The sequence below is a fragment of the Panthera leo genome, chromosome B1 (assembly GCF_018350215.1).
Source record: "Panthera leo isolate Ple1 chromosome B1, P.leo_Ple1_pat1.1, whole genome shotgun sequence".
NCBI classification, from domain to species: Eukaryota; Metazoa; Chordata; class Mammalia; order Carnivora; family Felidae; genus Panthera; species Panthera leo.
The window spans coordinates 170849043-170870304 of record NC_056682.1 but is presented as its reverse complement, the minus strand read 5'-3'; the positions used below and the strand labels follow the sequence as shown (position 1 = coordinate 170870304).

Sequence of the window (21262 nt, the reverse complement as noted above, 5' to 3'; positions counted from 1 at the left end):
CCACCTCTTAGTCTTTCAGGCCACAACGAAATGGGCCACCAAGTGGGTCCCGCAGGAATAGTGATTTACCGAGATGACCTTTTATTTTCACAGAGACGATACTTAAGGTACAGGGAAAAACCATTTCCTGGAACATCTGAGTTGTAATTCGATCTTGAGTTATCGACGGCAGTCAAGGGGCAAACATGCTTCGTGCCACGAGTGAACTGGAGTTTTCGAACGAACAAAATACGGAGGAGATCTCCCAGCTCGCTTCCCTGGTGCTGTCAGGTGACACATCAACCGGCGAAAAAAACTCAAGTGGTTTACCCGAAAAAACTGGCTATCCGGACTCCGTTTACATTATGGCAGCAAACATTTTTCAGGGTATTCGATTCGAAAAGTCGCCAGAGAAAGTCTTAATAAAGTATGGGAATGAACCCCTGCTGTCCTTGCCTGAGTCTGAGGATGAATCTTCTCAGCGTTCGTCCTATGAGCTGGCTTTCAGTGCTCTGAAGTGTGAGTAGTACCAGTCTCAACGATCGTCACTAAAATAAAATAATGAGAGAATTTGTGGAGCGCAGTCCCCTTCCCGCCCTCTGGTGCACACCAGGTTTTGTTTTCACATATTTGTGTAACTTTGGTCAGATGCATGTCAAGGAATTTGGAGAGTTCCAGTAAAACAAGCTCTTTCAGGCCAGAACTGTTTTTCACTGCAGATTCCCTGTGCCTAGGAGGGTGCCTGTCCTTAGATGGATGTAATGCACAGTCATTAAATTGAACAAGGAAACAATTCCATTAACCGGAAGAATAAGAGTCCACTGAAGGATCCAAGTACAGTTACCCCCCACCACCACCTTGGGTTATTTCTTGGCATTTTCTATGTTTACCTCTTGTATATTAGTGTATGAACTTTCACAATTATAAAAACCAGTAAGAGAGGAACAGAGATGGAGTAAGAAGCCAAGGTACAATATATTAAAAATGAATATCAAAATCAAATCAACCCGGATTAAGATGATCCCATTCATAGCCAATAGCCTAAATTTTGAGAGCTTATACATTTATTCCTCCAAACTTCTGTAGAATTCCCTGTTCTAATTTGCCTCCAGGGTTTGAGATGCAGTGTTTCAGATTCGCTCAGTGGTGGTTAACTATCCACTTCTGTGTGTGGAGCTGACTCTAGGACAGAACCAAATACTGTTACTGTGAAAGCAAACGGTGGCAGGGGCTGGAGATCTTTGTTTTTGTACTAGCAATAAGCTTTAAAATAAGTTTAGAATCTTCTGATTCAGACACCACATTATCAATTGCTCGCCTGTCCCCTTTAAACTATAATGTTTATACTGGTTTGTAAAATGAGTGAATGTAGTTCCAAAAAGAAGTTCCAGAAATATTTGGAGTATTAACAGCATGGCTGAAATGATAAGCATATGGCTTTCTAAAGAGACACCTTGAAAGGGCAACACTAATTTGCATGCATTTCTTTAGTATTCGTACTTACTGGGCCTTCCACATTCTTGCACATAGGCACTTACCAGTTGTTTAGTTGAACTAAAATGCCCCGTTCATTACTTAGACATGAATATATATTTTTGGTAGTCTGCAGATACAAGGCAGCTCAACCCTGAAGCCAGAAATTTGTCAACATAGAGAAAAATTTGATGTCAAAAGGCATCTCTTTAATTTCCATTTCTTTGTTTTCTCCTGCTTGTGGGTTTTTTTCTTTTTAAATGTTTTAACCATTTTTTCTTTTCCAGTGGAATCTTTCACATTATTTCATCCATTCCTTCTATCTGCTTTGAAAAAATGTAGTTTTAGAGACCAAAATGTTGCACTTTAGATAATGAGCCAAATGAACATTTTTACATTTTCTCCTTGTAACAATGAAAGGCAGACTGGGCATCTATGTTAATTAGTTGGTATTTAATGTTAATGCCAAAATTCTATTATAGACAATTTGTTTTCCTAATGGAATATTGAGTCTTAGATTTAGGAATCAATACTAAAAACCTGAAATTATTTTGTATACAATTAATGCATTGACTAGATGGTCATATGCTATAGTGATATGTATACTTGATTATCTTTTTCTTCCTCTCAGTCCTTATTTCTGTTTTATGAAAGGGCTTTGTGACTATTTTATGTTTTTTAATGACCCAGAAAAATCCCATTATGATAAAGTATTGTCATAGACCTTTACAAACCTGCCTTTGCTCGAAATGTTTGTTTTTTTAAATTCTAATTCTAATCTAAGATGGCTTTGGTTGTTTACTTGGTACAAATATTTTTTTCTTCTTAAAATAATAATATATTGCTTAAATTATTATCTGAATAATTTCTGAACGTTCAAATAAAATCAAACCAGAATTTCTAAATGTATTAGATTTCCAAGATAATTAAGAGCCTGATAGTTTGCTTTAAGGTAGTGGGGGCTCTGTGCATTTCCCTGGTAGCTTCTGTATAATCAGTGTTCTACCAGTACTTTCACATGATATTTTATAAACTCATATTTGGCTTGGACCTTATAGGTTCAGAAAAGAAAACTCAGGATTTCTTCCCTGCAGTTTTTTTGTAGGGGCAGTAAAGCTAAAAATGTTAATGTATAAACTAAAGAGAGCTTGGGTAAAGATCCCTTTTATTGGTGAAGTTGTGAATAGGTGGTGTGTGTGTGTAGAAGTATAAGGAGAAGGAAAAATGACAGAAAATTCCTTCATTATATAAATGTTAAGTATACTCCTTTGGCTGTGTTTTCAGTATTTCGGTTTTATTGTTTACTCTTCTGTTGATGTCCTTTGTGTATAAGCTCTTCCAAAGGAGAGAATGTATTTATATATGATTAACCTTTTGAAGGTTTAAAGGGCTCAGTATGTTTTTTTGAGGTGAAGACAACCACGATTCCTGCTTTACTAAATAGCCCCAAAGTCAATTTTCTGTTAAAGAAGGTAATGAAGAGTAGCCGATTCCTTTTAAGTTTTATTTCTATCAAAGAAATAGAGTACTAGCAGCTAATTTGTTTTTTCAAAGAATCTCTGGATGTTTCAAGAATTCTAAATATTAAAAAAAAGAAAAGAAACTCTGGAAAATGATTTCTTAAGAAATAAACTAATGAACCACAAATGAAGAAAACAGAAAACTTGAAGAAAAAGATGTCCCTGAAATTGTTGGTATTATTCCTGGCTTAATTTGTTCTCCAACCTAAGTATATATAGTAGTTGGTGAACTTTCAGTCTCAGGAACTAACTGTGGCATTAGCCTGGCCATTTCAGAATCTTCTAACCTGTTAGTGAAAAACCTAGTAAATGCTTAATGTATGGTTTTATTATGACTTTGGTAATTAGTAATTGTAGGTGGGGTATGCAAGACCACCATCAGGGTCGGTGATTCACTGGAAGGACTTACAGAACTTATCACATCCGTTATGCTCATAGTTATAGTTTATTATAGTGAAAGGTTACTTAAAGTCAACACCAGAAAAAAGTGCATTGGACAGAGTCCAGGAGAGACCTGGTGCAAGTTTTCTACCGTTCTTTCCCAGAGGAGTCTGTGGACAATGCTTAATTCTCTTAGCAATGGTAGGACAACAGGAATGAAGTATTGTAGTATGTGAATGTAGTACTGGAGTATAGGAAAGCTCACCCAAGCCTTGCTGTCCAGGGTTTTTATTGGTGTCAGTCATGTAGACAAAGAGTGACCTTGTGGCTGACCTTAGTCTCTAGCTCTTCCAGAGGTCAAGCTGACACCATGTTGCCCACCAACACCCGGTGTAAACACAGACACTGTCATCAGGCAAGCTATTCCAAAGGTTTATAGAAGTTATCTCCCCAGAGTGCCAAACCTTCCTTTGGAGTGTTCAGGGTTTGGCCATCCAGGCCTGCTTAGTTGATTTTTTTAAAGTTTATTTATTTATTTTGAGAGAGAGAGGGAGAGAGAATGAGCGTGACTAGGGAAGGGGCAGAGAGGGAGGGAGAGCGAATCCCAAGCAGGCTCCGTGCTGACAGCTCAGAGCCTGAGGGCTAGATCTCATGAGATCCTGACCTAAGCTGAAATCAAGCTTAAGCAACTGAGCCACCCAGGTGCCCCATGCTGAGTTAATTCTTGATTGTATAGTGATTCATTAGAAAAATAATCTAGATCAATAACCTCTTAAGCTCTGGTTGTCATGTAAGAGGTAAATGCAATTTTCTTGAATGAAAATAATAATAATACCTTATATTTACATAGCTCTTTGTAATTGACAAAACAAAATATCATTTGCTACACCAGTTCTTTGAGACACAAGATTCTCATTTTGCAAATGAAAAAAATTGAGGGAAACTCAAGAAGAGATTAAATGATATAGTAAGGAACCAAGCAGGAAGAATGTTAAAAAGAGGAAGTATTTTATCTGATTGGAAAGGGTGGTAGAACAAGATACCCCATCCCTAATCCTAGTTTTTTATGGTTCCATGTTGTTGTTGTTTTCTTTTCAATTTTTATTTAAGTTCTAACTAGTTAACATATATGGTACAGTTGGTTTCAGGTATAGAATTTAGTGATTCATCACTTACATATAACACCTAGTGCTCATCACAAGTGCCCACCTTAATACCCATAACCCATTTAGCCCATCCCTTCACCCACCTTCCCTCCAGCAACCCTCAGTTTGTTCTCTATAGTTAAGAATCTGTTTTAGGGTTTGCTTCTCTCTCCTTTTTTTTGTTTTCTATGTTCATCTGTTTTGTTTCTTAAATTTCACATATGAGTGAAATCATGTGGTATTTGTCTTTCTCTGACTGACTTATATTTTGCTTAGCATAATACCCTGTAGCTCCATTCATGTCATTGCAAATGGCAAGATTTAATTCTTTTTTATGGCTGAATAATATTCCATTGCATATACATATATACACATGTATATGCATATATGCATCTATTTGCATATTCAAATATATATATGTATATATATATGTATACACACACACAAATATATATATATCACTTCTTCTTTATCCATTCATCAGTCAATGGATATTTGGATTCTTTCCATAGTTTGGCTATTTTGATAATGCTGCTATAAACATGAGGGTACACGTACCCCTTAAAATCTGTATTCTTGTATTCTTTGGGTAAATACCTAGTAGTACAATTGCTGGATCCTAGGGTAGCTCTATTTTTAACTTTCTAAGGAACCTCCATACTGTTCTCCAGAGTAGCTGCACCAGTTTGCATTAGCACCAGCAGTGCAGGAGGGTTCCCCTTTGTCCGCATCCTTGCCAACATCTGTTGTTTCCTGTGTTGTTAATTTTAGCCATTTTGACAGGTGTGAGGTGGTATCTCATCATGGCTTTGGTTTGTAATTCCCTGATGTTGAGTGATGTCAAACATCTTTTCGTGTGTCTGGTAGCCATCTGGATGTCTTCCTTGGAAAAAATGTCTATTCATATCTTCTGCCCATTTCTTAACTGGAGTATTTATTTTTGAGGTGTTGAGCTTGATAAATTCTTTATAGATTTTGCGTACTAATCCTTTATCAGATATGTCATTTGTCAATATCTTCTCCCATTCCATAGGCTGCCTTTTAGTTTTGTTGATTGTTTCCTTTGCTGTGCAGAAGCTTTTTTATCTTGATGAAGTACCAAAGTTTGTTTTTGCTTTTGTTTCCCTTGCTTCCAGCGATATATCTAATAAGAAGCCAGTAAGGCTGAGGTCAATGAGGTTATTGCCTGTATTCTCTAGGATTTTGATGGTTTCACGTCTCACATTTAGGTGTTTCATCCATTTTGAATTTATTTTTGTGTATGGTAGAGAAAGTGGCCTGGTTTCTTTTGCATGTTGCTGTCCAGATTTCCCAACGCCATTTACTGAAGAGATTTTTTTCCATTGGATATTCTTTCCTGCTTTGTCAAAGATTAGTTGACCATATAGTTGTGAGTCCATTTCTGGGTTTTCTATTCTGTTCCATTGATCTATGTACCTGTTTTTGTGCCAGTACCATACTGTTTTAATGACTACTGTCTTGTGACTTTGTCATATAGCTTGAAGTCTAGAATTGTGCTGCCTCCAGCTTTGCTTTGCTTTTTCAGATTGCTTTGCTATTCAGGGTCTTTTGGGGTTCCCAACAAATTTTAGGATTTTTTTGTTCTAGCTCTGTGAAAACTGCTGGTGCTATTTTGATAGGGATTGCATTAAATGTGTAGATTGCTTTGGGTAGTTAGAGGCTTTTTAACAATATTTGTTCTTCCAATCCATGAGCATGGAATGTTTTTCCATTTCTTTGTGTCATTTTCAATTTCTTTCATAAATATTCTATATAGTGTACAAAGTACAGATCTTTTACCTCTTTGGTTAGGTTTATTCCTAGGTATCTTATGGTTTCTGATGCAATTATGAATGGGATCAATTCATTGATTTCTCTTTCTGCTGCTTCATTATTGGCGTATAGAAATGCAACAGATTTCTGTACATTGATTTTATATCCTGCAACTTTGCTGAATTCACGTATAAGTTCTAGCAATATTTTGGTGGAGTCTTTTGGGTTTTCTACATAGAATGTCATGTCATCTCCAAATAGTGAAAGTTTGACTACTTCCTTACCAATTTGGATGCCTTTTATTTCTTTTTGTTCTCTGATTGCTGAGGGTAGGACTTCTAGTACTATGTTAAATAACAATGGTGAGGGTGGACATCCCTGTCTTGTTCCTGACCATAGAGGGAAAGCTCTCAGTTTTTCCCCATTGAGGTTGATACTAGCTGTGAGTCTTCCATATATATTTTATTTTCATTACATAATGATTTTGTATTTGGTGATGCCAGCTTCCTTTCCCTGGCATTTACTTCTCTGAAATATTCTTCCAAAATGTTAGTGGCTAGTCTTACTAGTTTTGCCAAAAAAAGATTTAAATAATTTTATTGTTTCCCTCATTCTACACACACATAAACAGCATCTATCTATATTGTATAATTATAGGAGGGCCTTGATATTCTTTTATTTTTTTTTTTTTATTTTTAGAGAGACAGAGCATGAGCAGGGGAGAGGCAGAGAGAGAGAGAGAGAGAGAGAGAGAGAGAGAGAGAGAGAGAGCAGGCCCCAGGCTGCAAGCTGTCAGCACAGAGCCCAACGCGGGGCTCAAACCGTGAGATCATGACCTGAGCCGAAATCAAGAGTCTGACACTTAACTGACTGAGCCACCCAGGGGCCCCAAGGCCTTGACATGCTTGAAGTGAAGATTCTAGAGGCCTCTCACATGAAGGAAACTCTATGAAAACATAATAAAAATAGAGAGGAAGAACCTAGAGGAGAGTCAAAAGAAGGGACATCTTACACCTTTCTTCCAGAATGGGAAGAATGACAAGATGGGCTCTGTGGATTTTGGGGGTCTAATAAATAGCACTCCTCCTTTACACTTGAATTTGGTCCCACTGAGAGAGGAAAAAAATATAGATGTTTGGGGACATAGTTTTAGATCTCTAGCCAAGTGGCTTGCAAATCCTTTACTATTGAGTCAGAGACTTCTCATCTAATCTATGACACAGCTGAAGAAGTGTAGACCTTTCTATTGCACTTCCTGCTGACACATGGCAGAAAATCTTTCCCTAGGGAAGGCCCTTCCTTATTGAAAACATGAAGAATGGAGGTTAAGAGTTCTCTTCAACAGACTGAAGAGAATAGGCTTTAATTAGTGGGGGACAAGGAATAGTTCAAGTTAGTGTGCTGAACTAGATAGGATAGGCAAGGTTTACAGTCTTCAAGTAAATCCTGGTAACTCAAATTAGTCATTAACAATGTGTTTTGTATAGCCATTCTGGTTTGTTATAAGAGGAAGATGAAGAAAGGCAGGCTAATGTTTTGGTAATGAGCATGCACTTTGGTGCCAGACTGGGACCACATCCCTGGGTTTGAATCCCTGATTTGCTACTTGCTGTGTGACTGTGACATCCTACTTACCCATTCTTTGTCTCATTTCTTAATCTATAAAACAGGGATAATGATGACACCTAATTCATAGGGTTGTTATGAGAGTTAATTGAATACCAAATGGAGCACTTAGAGCAAGGTGTAGCACATAGAAAGCACTATCTAAAATATACAGTTACCACTAATGTTGATATTACTATATGCGAATGTTACGTAAATTGTAGATATACAAAAGTAATGCATTCTGCACCATATCAAAGGCAGCCCAACGATGTTATCAGTTTTGACAAGACCCCCCCAAAGGATAAATGCAATGTTGGCAAAATCATCATTATTTTTTACATTCTGCCTCTCCTATTTCTTAGGAGCTAAGCATCTCCATTGCTCAAAATTCTATAGCCTGTTGAGGTCTGTAGTCTCAGAACCCCTTTATTCTTATGATGACCAGATTTTCTGTGACAAAAATGTGGACCCGTGCTGAGAATCTCTGAAGTGGTTAGGAACTGGTTTGCTAGTACTTTAGGGTGAAAATGAAACCTTATTTTCCTTATAAGTGAAATGGGGATATTGCCTTGTATAATACAGCCATAATTGGTGGCTCAAATATGGATTAGGACTCCCAAAGGATTTCCTATGAAAATTGGAGTCTATGCTCCCATTAGTCATTTCTTTTTTAGTTTTCCCATCCCCCAAATAAAAACTGAAATTCAAAAGTGTAGTGTGCCTATATAGTAGGTTTTCCATGAATGTTGAATGAATTGAAGCTAGCTAGCCTAGCTTTCTGCTCAACTGATTAAAACATTTATGGGGCACCTGGGTGGCTCAGTCGGATGAGCGTTCGACTTTGGTTCAGGTCATGAACTCACGGTTTGTGAGTTTGAGCCCCGCGTTGGGCTCTATGCTGACAGCTTGGAGCCTGCGGCCTGCTTTGGATTCTGTGTCTCCCTCTCTGCCCCTCCCCTACTCACGCTCTGCCTCTCTCTCTCTCTCAAAAGTAAATAAACATTAAAAATTTAGAGAAAAATTGTTACATGGTCCATATATAGTTTTAAGTAGTCGTAACAAAAGGAACACTCATGCACACTGTGGAGGTTTTTCAATATGTCTACTTGTTTCCCTTTAGTACCTTTGCGGTTATCTCTCGGCCTGAATGTCTCTTCTCCCAGATCTTTCCATGGCTAACTCTTTGTCATTTGGGTCTTAGATTAAATGTCATCAGTGTCTTCCCTAGTGAGTCCTACCAAATATTTCAGTAAGAAATAAGACCGATCTAACACAAACTCTTTGAAAGAGGAAGAGGGAACACTTCCCACCTGCTTTACAAGGCCAACATAACCTGGGTACCGACATTGACAAGGACATTATAAGAAAAGAAATGATAGACCAATATCCCTCATAAACATAAACATAGAATAAAACTAAATAAAATTTTAGCAAATTGAATCCAGCAACATATAAAAAGGATGCAATATTTAAAATAGATCCTCTTAAATGTTTCTCAAAAGACGTAAATTAAAGGTTGGAATTCCTTTATTACTACTTTAGGTATTCAGATAATGCTCCTTTGACTAGGATATCACGTGACGCCTGGGTCCTAAGGGTCCTGGATTCATAAATACGACAAATATTCATCATGTCATTATAATTTGGGTCTTTGTCAAGAATTGAGATATATTTTAATTATGAAAGTAAAAGTAGTTGGTGACGCTGTATAAAGTGTATTTTTTTAATGTTTATTTATTTTGAGGGAGAGAGCGCCTGCGTGCATGTGCATGCACGTGAGTGAGGGAGGGGTGGAGAGAGAGGAAGAGAGAGAATCCCAAGCAGGCTCTGTGCTGTCAGACGTGGGGCTTGATCTCACAAACTGTGAGATCATGACCTGAACCAAAACCAAGAGTCAGATGCTTCACCGACCAAGCCACCCAGGTGCCCCTAAAGTGTATTTTGATTCCAAAGTTTTCATTTTCAGTTTTGGTATTCTCAGTAACAGACATTTTCCTTGTCTTGCAGTTCAAGATATTTTGGAAGCTATATTAATAGACAGCTGTATCTTCCCAAGTACCACAATAGTAAGTAGACAACTTTTATATAATTAGCTGTCTCATGATTGTTATTTAGAAAGTATTAAAAAGCCTTTAGATTTAAATCCAACTAGTTTGTTTATTGCTGAGACCTTCAGAACACATCCTGAACTCTCTCCTACTTCTTTTTTTTTTTTTAATTTTTTAACGTTTATTTATTTTTGAGACAGAGAGAGACATAGCATGAACGGGGGAGGGGCAGAGAGAGAGGGAGACACAGAATTGGAAGCAGGCTCCAGGCTCTGAGCCATCAGCCCAGAGCCTGACGCGGGGCTCGAACTCACAGACCGCGAGATCGTGACCTGAGCTGAAGTCAGACGTTTAACCGACTGAGCCACCCAGGCGCCCCACTCTCTCCTACTTCTAATACTGATTGTAGTCCTTTCATTGTGATGAACATACCAAATATTGTCTCTTTAAAATGGTTTATTTTTTTATTTTTTTTTTTCTATTTGCAAGTTCTCTACCAATACAACCAGGCTATGTAAAAATAGTCATATTTCTGTTCTCTCATGAAAACATAGTGGAATGGAAAATATTACTATAGATGTTGTTTGTATACTTTTCTTTATGTGTGTTTCCCCCTGGTAGCCAGATCATTTGAGCAGTCTTATTATTGTGATGCTGTATGATTTTCAAGATAGAAAATTTGAAGCTCGTTTCCTTTCTGATAATGAAGAACCCATAGCAGAAGTTCAAGAAGTAGAGAACCTTCTTAACAGGTAATCGTAAAAGTGCAAAGGATGTTTTCTATGAAATAATTATTAGTATTTTCATTGGTATACGGTATGATGTGTAGATAAGTTTCAGAAATTTATGGAGAAAATATATAAAAGTTCATGTGTCTTGAGTTCCTTTACAAACAGCCTTGAACAGGTTAAACATTCTGTTTAAAATCAAGTTGTTTTTGAAAGCTTGAACTGTAAGATCCAACTTGTAAGTATTTGGAAAATCATGAAAAATTCCTAGTAATGTTTTAGCACATACATAAATTAAACTTCATTTGAAACACCTATTATTTATTTACTTACCTTTGTTTACAGCTCTTAAAAAAAAAATCTAACGTGTATCAAATGAGAAAATTCCACTACTTGGGCAAATTAAAAAAAAAAAAAGCTTCAACATAGTTAAGAAAAACAAACAAGTTTTAAATTTAAATTTGTTTTCTTTTTAGCCTAAATATTGGCAGAAACCTACCATGGGGATAATAATAGTACCTACCTAAAAAGGTCGTTCGGAAAATTAATTAAACAAATGCATGCAAAATGCTTAGCTTAGAGCCACACACAGGGTAGATGGTCAATAAATGTTAAGTGCTACTGTGGTTAGGGCTTTTGTTATCATGTTGTTGAACCTTAATGGAAAGCAGAATATAGCAACAACAACAATCTTGTAGGAAGATTTTTACCTAGTAAATAATCTGAAACAGTTATCAGTAGGATATCTGATTTTATATTGTTTTGGGAAATCCAAGCAGTTTCATTTAAATTATTGAAGGCTGAGACCAGAGGATTAAGAACGGTGTAATAATAATAGCTTACATTTACTGAACACTTAATATGTGTCAATCACTGTTGTAAGGAGCTCTTGTTAATAACAACACACGAGGAGGATACTGTTAGCAACCTGTATTTTGACACATGGAAAAACTGAGGCATAGACAGGTTACAGGAACCTACCTATTGCTATAGATCGGAGAAGGGAGTAGCCAGATTCAAATTCAGGAAGGTGGATTCCAGAGTCCAAGTGTTAACCATTTATATGCTACTACTCCTTCCACTTAGGATAGTGAGGTTTGGTTGATGTACTCTGGAAGATTAAAGATAAGACACAGTCATATCTCATGTCAGATGTAGCCATAAGAAATTTCTTAAGACGGCAAACAGCAAGAGCATTCAGAGGTACATGCCCTCTGTGTTAGATAAGTAAGATCTCACCCCTGTTTACTGTGTGGGTTTTTGGGTAACCACCTCACTGCCCATCCCACTAGTGGGTAACCTGCCTCCAACCACAGGTGTCCAAGATGGGTACAAGTACATCAGAGAAAAATTGGTGGGGCAATATGCCATGGGACAGGCTCAAAGTTTCAGGTTTGCTGAGCTTCTCTCAGTTTCTGTTTGACTTAGCAGGACTCGGGAGACATTGATGGAAGCCCCATCTTAGTCTCGGTGAGCCTAATGAGAGCTGAGTTTAGCCTGGGTCAGCCAGGAAAGCCATAGGGCTCTAACCAAGTAAGAAAGACCAGACTATGCTTTCAGCAGCTGCAGACTTTTAGCTGAATGCTAGCAAGACAGGTTGAATAGGACAAGCAAAGACCGTGACTCAGGAGGCCAGAGGAACCAGAAGATCCTACTGTCTAAGGATTCCTGATTCCCCAGACTTTTCCCTTTCCCCATCATACCATGCTACTCCTGCCTTGACACATACCGGTTACATTCTTGTCAGTGCAATAGTGTTTCCCCTTACACAAACCAATAAAGGCTTATATAATGCAAATCTTACTCACAAATTGATCGGTTTACCAAATTAACCAATTCATAGTATATTTAATTCATAATATGCTATAGGAGAAATGCATGTATAGTGATTGAATTGCAGAGAATAGTAGAGCAGTATACATGTATAAAGATACCACCAGAGTGTTTTAATCAAGAGTCTCAGCTTTCAAGTAACAGAAGCCATCTTCAGTTAGTTTGAGCAAAAATGATAAAGATACTGGGATGTATCATATAAGTCAAAGACTCAGAAAGAGAATGAAATCAGGAATTGGAAAGATTAGGACTTTCTTTATCTCTGCTTTTTAATCTTTTTATTATTGTTACTTTTTAATTTACATCCAAGTTAGTTAGCATATAGTGCAACAATGATTTCAGGAGTAGATTCCTTGATGTCCCTTACCCCTTTAGCCCATCCCCCCTTCCACAACCCCTCCAGTAACCCTCTGTTTGTTCTCCATATTTAAGAGTCTCTTATGTTTTGTCCCCCTCCCTGTTTTTATATTATTTTTGTCTTCCTTCCTTTATGTTCATCTGTTTTGTTTCTTAAATTCCACATAGGAGTGAAGTCACATGATATTTGTCTTTCTCTGACTAATTTCGCTTAGCATAATACCCTCTAGTTCCATCCAGGTAGTTGCAAATGGAAAGATTTCATTCTTTTTGATTGCCGAGTAATACTCCATTGTGTGTGTGTGTGTGTGTGTGTGTGTGTGTGTGTGTGTGTGTGTGTGCATATACACAATATATATATACCACGTCTTCTTTATCCGTTCATCCATCGATGGACATTTGGACTCTTTCCATACTTTGGCTATTGTTGATAGTGATGCTATAAACATGGGGGTGCATGTGTCCCTTTGAAACAGCATACTTGTATCCCTTGGATAAATACCTAATAGTGTGATTGCTGGGTCGTAGGGTAGTTCTGTTTTTAGTTTTTTGAGGAACCTCCATACTGTTTTCCAGAGTGGCTGCACCAGTTTGTATTCCCACCAGCAGTGCAAAAGAGATCCTCTTTCTCCGCATACTCGCCAACATTTGTCCTTGCCTGAGTTGTTAATGTTAGCCATTCTGACAGGGTGAGTTGGTGTCTCCTTGTGGTTTTGATTTGTATTTCCCTGATGATGAGTGATGTTGAGCATTTTTTCATGTGTCGGTTGGCCATCTGGATGTCTTCGTTGGAGAAGTGTCTATTCATGTCTTTTGCTTATTTCATCACTGGATTATTTGTTTTTTGGGTGTGGAGTTTGTTCTTTATAGATTTTGGATACTAACCCTTTATCTGATATGTTATTTGCAAATATCTTCTCCCATTCTGTCAGTTGCCTTTTAGTTTTGCTGATTGTTTCCTTCTCTGTGCAGAAGTTTTTTATCTTGATGAGGTTCCAATAGTTCATTTTTGCTTTTGTTTCCCTTGCCTCTGGAGACATGTTGAGTAAGAAGTTGCTGCGGCCAAGGTCAAAGAGGTTTTTGCCTGCTTTCTCCTTGAGGATTTTGATGGTTTCTTGTCTTACCTTTAGGTCTTTCATCCATTTTGAGTTTATTTTTGTGTATGGTGTAAGAAAGTGGTCCAGGTTCATTTTTCTGCGTGTTGCTGTCCAGTTTTCCCAGCACCACTTGCTGAAGAGACTGTCTTTATTCCATTGGATATTCTTTCCTGCTTTGTCAAAGACTGGTTGGCCATACATTTGTGGGTCCATTTCTGGGTTTCTATTCTGTTCCGTTGATCTGAGTGTCTGTTTTTGTGCCAGTAGCAGAATGTCTTGATGAGTACAGCTTTGTAATACAGCTTGAAGTCCTTTTAATCTTTTTATCTCTGCTTCTCTTTTAGTATCTGCTTCATTCTCTTTTTCTCTTCCTATCTGCCTCTGTGCTTCTCTAGTCTACATGGAAAAAGCCCTACTCTTGCACCCCAGTTCCTGAGCTAACATGTTACAGCTGTCTTGTAGTATCTTCATGTAGACTAACTTATTTTATCATCTCCATACACCAATTCTAAATTCTAGCTCCCCCAGGAATTTGATTGGCTCCATGTGGTTCAGGTGCCTTCCTTTGAGCCAATCCCCCGTAGCCAATAGAGTGGGATTCTGAACTCAGACAGGACATTGACCTGTAGCTCAACCTCTGTAGATCTTCTGGGGTTTAGGGCTGGGTGCTGTTTTCCCCAGGGAAGTAGAATCATTGTCAGCTTAAAATGTACCTTACTAAGTTTCTACTGAGGGGATAAAAACTAATTTTAGGAGGTGAGAGAGGAAGTAATTATTTAGCAAGAAACTGAATAAGAATGATTTCTTTCTTATGAAAATTCTGCTTGATCTTTGTTGTTATTGTCTCTACCAGAGATCCTTGTGTTTTATATTCTATGTACCAACTTGTATCTTTTCCTTCATTTATTCATGGCTTTGGAGATATAATCCAAGATGACACGTATTATCATTTTTGACATATGCAAAGTCCTTATGAACTCCTTCCTTGTATAAAATCAATTATGTTTTTAATACTATGTGCACGGGTTAAATAAAAAGATACCACAACCTCTTCCTTTCTTATTTCCCATGCCCTCACACTAGCCCAAAAATCTTCCTGCCAAATAATTTGTTGGACTTTTGTGAGGCAGAATTGGAGAATGAGCAGTGAAAGACTAGAGAGGCAGCAGCAGGGGAAAGAGTTAGTAGTCTATCCTCCCAAACCACCCAAAACTACTCATCCTGAAATCTTCCACATTACATTCAGGTGCCAACATCTGCCTAGACACATCCTTGATTCTTCTTTCCTCCCCATCCCTGTGCCCATACCATACCTAATGCTGTAACTCCATTTGGAAAACATGCTTCATGATCTACTTCTTTCCTTTTCCACGACTACATTGCAATTTTCCAAGCCACCAGCTTACTACACTAGCTTCATCATTGATTTCCCTGCCTATAACTCATTCCTTCCCGCAATCTGTTCTCCATGGCAGGTAGAGTGATATTTTTTAAATATAAATTATTTGGTCATGAGAGAGTATCTTGGGTTAGACTTACTGTAAACAACTAGAAAACTGGACAAAATATATGAGGCAAAGATTTTGGCCATTAGACAAGAAGCAGCACAGAAACTTGATCCCTGAGAAAATGAGACCAAATGAGGTAAGCATTAGAACAGTCCTGGCTTTATGCCTCAAGGTACTTTCCAACTGAAGTACAGGAAGGGAGATCCCAAGAGGAAAACGGTAGTCTCACTAGGAAAACAGAGATCAGAATTTTGGAAGGTTGGATGATCATTTGTCTTTCCTTCTTTATTCTATTAAAGTGGTAAGGTAATTTATATTGAATGATTTGTGAATGTTAAAACCAATCAGGCACTTAGGGGATAAATTACATTTGCTCAGATATATCCCTTTTCTTGTCTTCCCCAATTCTTTCATTCCCAGTTTCTCATTTGCCAAAATACTCCCTGAATACTTGTTCATGGGCTTGTTTAAAAAAAATTTTTTTTTAAGTTTTTTAAAATTTACTTAAGCAATCTCTACACCCCATGTGGGACCCGAATTCACAACCCTGAGATCAAGAGTTGCATGCTCTTCTGACTGAGCCAGCCAGGCACCCCTGTTCATGGGTTTTTATATCTCATATTCTTTCCACACCTTCTTTGCAAATTCTTAGGCTATTTCACTTAATTAGTGAATATTCTGAAACAGTTGTCAGTATGATGTCTGATTTTATATTCATAGGGGAAATTCAGGCAATTGACTGAATTATTTTTGGCATTAAGAAAACATTCAATTAATATTTAAAGGGAAACAGATAAACACAATACACAAAAATAAATTTGGAATGGATTAAAGACTTGAATGTAAGAACAGAAACCATAAAACTCCTAGAATAAAACATAGGCGGTAAGCTCTTTGGCTTATCAGCAATATTTGTTTGGACCAGTCTCCTCAGGCAAGGGTAACAAAAACTAAAGCAAATAAACAAAAGCCAAAGTAAATAAAAGCTTTTTCACAGAGAAAGAAATCATCAATAAAAAGGCAAGCTACTAAATGGGAGAAGATATTTGCAAATCACACATCCAATAAGAGGTTAATGTCAAAAATATATAAAGAACTTACACAACTTAATATAAAAAAAATACAACTGATTTAAAAAAGTGGAAAGGGCTTGAACAGACATTTTTCTGAAAGAAGGCAAACAGATGGCCAACAGGCACATGAAAAGATGTTCAACAGCCTACTCATCAGAGAAATGTAATTCAAAACCATCATGAGATGCCTGACACCTGTCAGATTGGGAATTATCAAAAAGACAAAAAATAACAAGTGTTGGCAAGGATGTGGAGAAAAGGGAATCCTTATATGCTCTTGGTGGGAATGTAAATTAATGCAGCCACTATGTAAAACACTGTGAAGGGTCCTCAAAAAATAAAAATAGAACTACTATATGATCCAGCAATTCCAATTCTGGATCTTTACCCAAAGAAAATGAAAACACCAATTCAAAGAGACATGCTCCCTTGTATTCATGGCAGCATTATTTACAGTAGCCAAGATATGGAAGTAATAGATGAATGAAGATGTAAGATATATATATATATATATATATATACATATATATATATATATATATCTTACACACACATATATAATGTGAGCTCAGCCATATATATGAGATATATATATATATATATATATATATATATATATATATAAACTCAGCCATAAAAAAGAATGAAGTCTTGGGGCACCTGGGTGGCTCAGTTGAACCACCCAGTTGAATGAAGTCCAACTTGATTTTGGCTCAGGTCATGATCCCAGGGTCATGGGATAGAGCCCCACGTAGGGCTCCACACTGAGCATGGAGCCTGCCTAAGATTCTCTTTTTCTCCCTCTGCCCCTCTCCCCTGCTTGCGTGCACTCTCTTTCTCAAATAAGTTAAAAAAAAGAATGAAGTATTGCCATTTGCAACTACATGAATGGACCTAGAGGGTATTATGCTAAGTGAAATAAATAAAAGACAAATACCATATGATTTCACTTATATGTGGAATCTAAAATTTAAAACAAGTGAACACACAAACAAAAAACAAAAATAGACTTATAGATACAGAAAACAAAATATCGGTTACCAGAGGAGGGATTGGGGTGACCAAAATGGGTGAAGGGGATTAAGAAATATAAACTTCCAGTTATAAAATAAATAAGTCACGGGGATATAATATATAGCATAGGGAATATAGTCAATAATATTCTAATAACTTTGGTGACAGATAACTAGACTTAACATGGGGATCATTTCATAATGTCAAATGATATATACCTGAAACTAATAGGATATTGTATGTCATGTATACATCAATTAAAAAATAATAAGTAAAGAAATTGAAGGAAAATGGTGTATTAGGATTCTGTTCTACCAACTGATAGATAGTACCCCAACTCAAACAAGATTTGGCAAAATAAAGAATTTATTATAAGGTATTTCATGAAGGATTGAACATTGAAATGGCAGAAAGGGCAGTGATGTGGCTATGCTTCTACTCAGTCCTGTGACTTAAATATCATCAGGATCCTCTTTGACTGTAGTCACTGCTCTGTGTGCTTTGGCTTCATTCTTTTCTCTTTCTTTGTTCCTGGATTGGGAAACTTGGCTGCTGACAACTCAGGAGCTTTACATCTTACAGCACCAAACACTAGAAAGACTGGCTTGATTCTCTCTTGCTACATCCAAAAATTGCTTGACCCTGCCTTGAGTCAAGGGCCCACCCTCTGCCAATCAGCTGTGGCCAAGGAGACTGAGTTACTTAGGGACACCTTCCAAGAAAATTGTATGACTAGAAGGAGGAAAGGAACATTTTCAGGAGAGGGGGATTTCTATTCCCAGAAGGAAAGCAGCAGCCCTTAGAGTGCAAACCAGTAGGTTTCTACTATAAAAGGAAACATTGATATGCTAAATGTGTCTGCTAAGGGCAAGAACTTCCCATTAACTAGGTATAATCATAGCCCCACCGTGATCAGCTGCTAGTCAGAATAACATTCCCTGACTTAGGAAAAGCAACACAAAAACATATAGGAAATATGCCTTTTCTCACCTGTGTGGTTGTGACAGAGACATGATATTCCTAAAATATAGGCTTTTCATTGTTACTTTATTCTTAGCAAATTGCATTTCTCCACTACATCATGAATCATCACTGACTTATTCAAAATAACCCACATGGTTTCTTATGAAAAATAAGAGAATAAAACCTATTATAAGCAAGTGATTTGGATATTTTCTTTTGTATTTATGTATTATCTAAATATATTAGAACATATTTCTGTTTACCTTCTATCCATTTTTTCTCTTAATTATGTTTTTCCAGTGGTCTATAGGAATAAATATGAAAATGGTATACCCCCCTTTTTTTTTCTGAAAAATACTGCAACTCCTTTATTATATTTAGAAATCCAATAAACCTCTAATTACATAGAATAATTAATGGAAACATTGGGGATAATTCTTTTTGCCATTATTATTAGATTTAAAGTTTTTTGGGACATACTGTATTAGGTATTATTTGATATTGTATATGTTTATTTCATGTGAGGCCTAGGATACTGTTATCTTCCTTTAGAGGCAGCCTATACTTTTGCTACTGGAAGGCTGCAACTAGACCTGGGGCACTAACAAACCCAGGTGACTTCGTATTCTGGGGTTGAAATGATTGGAAGCTGGGCTTCATTCCTTGTGAAGGCCAGTTATTCCTTTTTACTTTATTCCTGGGGTTGTCTTTTGGCGACCCAGTTCAAAGCCTGAGGACATTATCAAAGCCCCCCTCCCATAAAGTTGGCATGCCTCAGATTTCCATTTTTGTTCCCTATGGCCAATGAGTTGTCTTTAGCTCTGCGTATCTCTCAACTTCTCAGGCACGTATTTCAGAATTGGCAGATACTTTTTCATATATGATGCTTCTTCTACTTGGAACACTGGACAGCTTGTCTCACATACCCCCTCATCCCTTATTCCTGGCTAACTCCTACTTATACCCTTATGGCTTAGCCTAAATATGATTCCTGGGAAACTTTCCTTGACTCCCCTTGAGTCACCATAGTATCCTGCCTTCCTTTGTCATAAATACTTATGACATTGAAAATTAGTTGCTTTGTCTCCCCTTACCAGACTCTACATTTTGTGATATCAGGAACAGTGTCTTCCTTGCTTATCCCTATGTTTCTGGGACATAAAACAGTACCTGGAATATAGTAAGGAAGAAAATATTTGTTCATGAATTAATTGATATTTCTCTATTCTTAAATGGCCTTCCATTTCCTACAGAAAACATTCCCACTTCCCATGCATGGGTATATAAGATTTTTGGTGATTTGAGGCCTGGATCTCTCACCACCCCATATTCTACAAATATGCTTTGCCGTTTAACATCTCTGTATCTTTATTGTACTCTGCCTTCTGTGTGTCTTTTCTCCTTTTGTGGTCTGGAAAACTCTTGTTCCTCCTTTAATAGTTCAAGTTTCTCCTTCTCTTAGAAGTCACTTTGGGCTGATTTTTGTTCTTTTTCTGATACATTCAATTTGTTCTTTATCTGTGTATCTTACAACATTCATCACGTTGTGCTCTAATTGTTTATACGTCTATTATACCACCAAGTTATAAGTTACATAAGGGTGGAAGCCCAGGTTTGATCACACTTCTTAATTAACAATATTAAAAGAATAGGCATATTAATTATTATCACTTCTTGAATAGCTTGACTTGGAAGTACATTTTCAAAAGTATCTTGGCTACAATTCTGTAAGTTAGATATTAGTTCCTAATTCCTAGTGCTTAGAAAAGCTAAATAACCTATCTAATGTCATGTAGCTAGTAATTGGTGGAACCAGAATTTGAATCCAGGTAGCCTGATTGCAGAGTCCAAACCATACTGTCTGGAGAGACAGAGGGAGAGAATGGCAGAGGGAGAGGAAGAAGGGATGTGGTGTGCTATTAAGAGGGGCAAAAATAGTTCCATGTGTGGCCAGATTTGTGGATGGGAGTGGTGGGAATGTGGAAACTGAGGACTGAAGAGTTGGTTCAGGTTAAATTATTAATATCCTAGTGTATCATGATAAAGAGTTTAGATTCTGTCCTGTAGCTAATGAGTTCATTTTGGATGTAAGCTTAGAAATTACATAACTACAATTTAACATATAGAAAGACAGCTTTCGCTGTTTCCTGGCAAACAGAGGTAATTAGGCAACCCTCTGTGATAATGTTCAAATTATAGCAGGAGGTGGACTTCTGGATCCAGAATGTTGAGAATGGTTTTTGCTTCCATTTTCATCATTGCAGTCCACCTACACCTGTGGAAGAAGTTTTTTAGTAACCACAGGATGTTTCATTTATAAATGTAATACATGTCTGGTTATCTTAATAGCATTTGGATTTGGTCTTTATCCTCAATCTGATATTGTGTATTTATACAAAAATCTTTATAACTGTATATATACTTTAAATTATTTTTGTGTGATTAAATTATATTAAAATTCACAGTCTGAGCTCCGTCAGTTCAGTGTCTGACTCTTGATTTCTGCTCAGGTCATGATCTCAGGGTCATAAGATTGGGCCCTGCATCAGTTTCCGCACTGGACATGGAGCCTTCTTAAGATTTTCTCTCTTTCTCTCTCTCTCTCCCTCCCTCACTCCCTCCCTCCCTCCCTCCCTCTACCCCTGTGTGCACACACACTCTCTCTCAAAAATAAACAAATAAACAAATATAAACAAAATAGGGGCACCTGGGTGGCCCAGTTGGTTAAGCATCCACCTCTTGATTCTGGCTTGAGTCATGAT

General features: G+C 37.3%; 1 protein-coding gene across 3 annotated transcripts in view; it reads left to right on the top strand.

Moving 5' to 3' along the window:
- Window positions 1-21262, top strand: part of NSUN7 (NOP2/Sun RNA methyltransferase family member 7) — a 52017-nt gene that overhangs the window by 558 nt on the left and 30197 nt on the right. For all 3 annotated transcript variants that reach the window (XM_042936531.1, XM_042936530.1, XM_042936532.1), the window contains exons 2-4: window positions 94-498; window positions 9887-9945; window positions 10549-10679. In XM_042936531.1, coding sequence (XP_042792465.1) covers window positions 186-498; window positions 9887-9945; window positions 10549-10679 — 503 coding nt within the window. In that variant the 5' untranslated portion in view covers window positions 94-185. The remainder of the gene's footprint in view (window positions 1-93; window positions 499-9886; window positions 9946-10548; window positions 10680-21262) is intronic.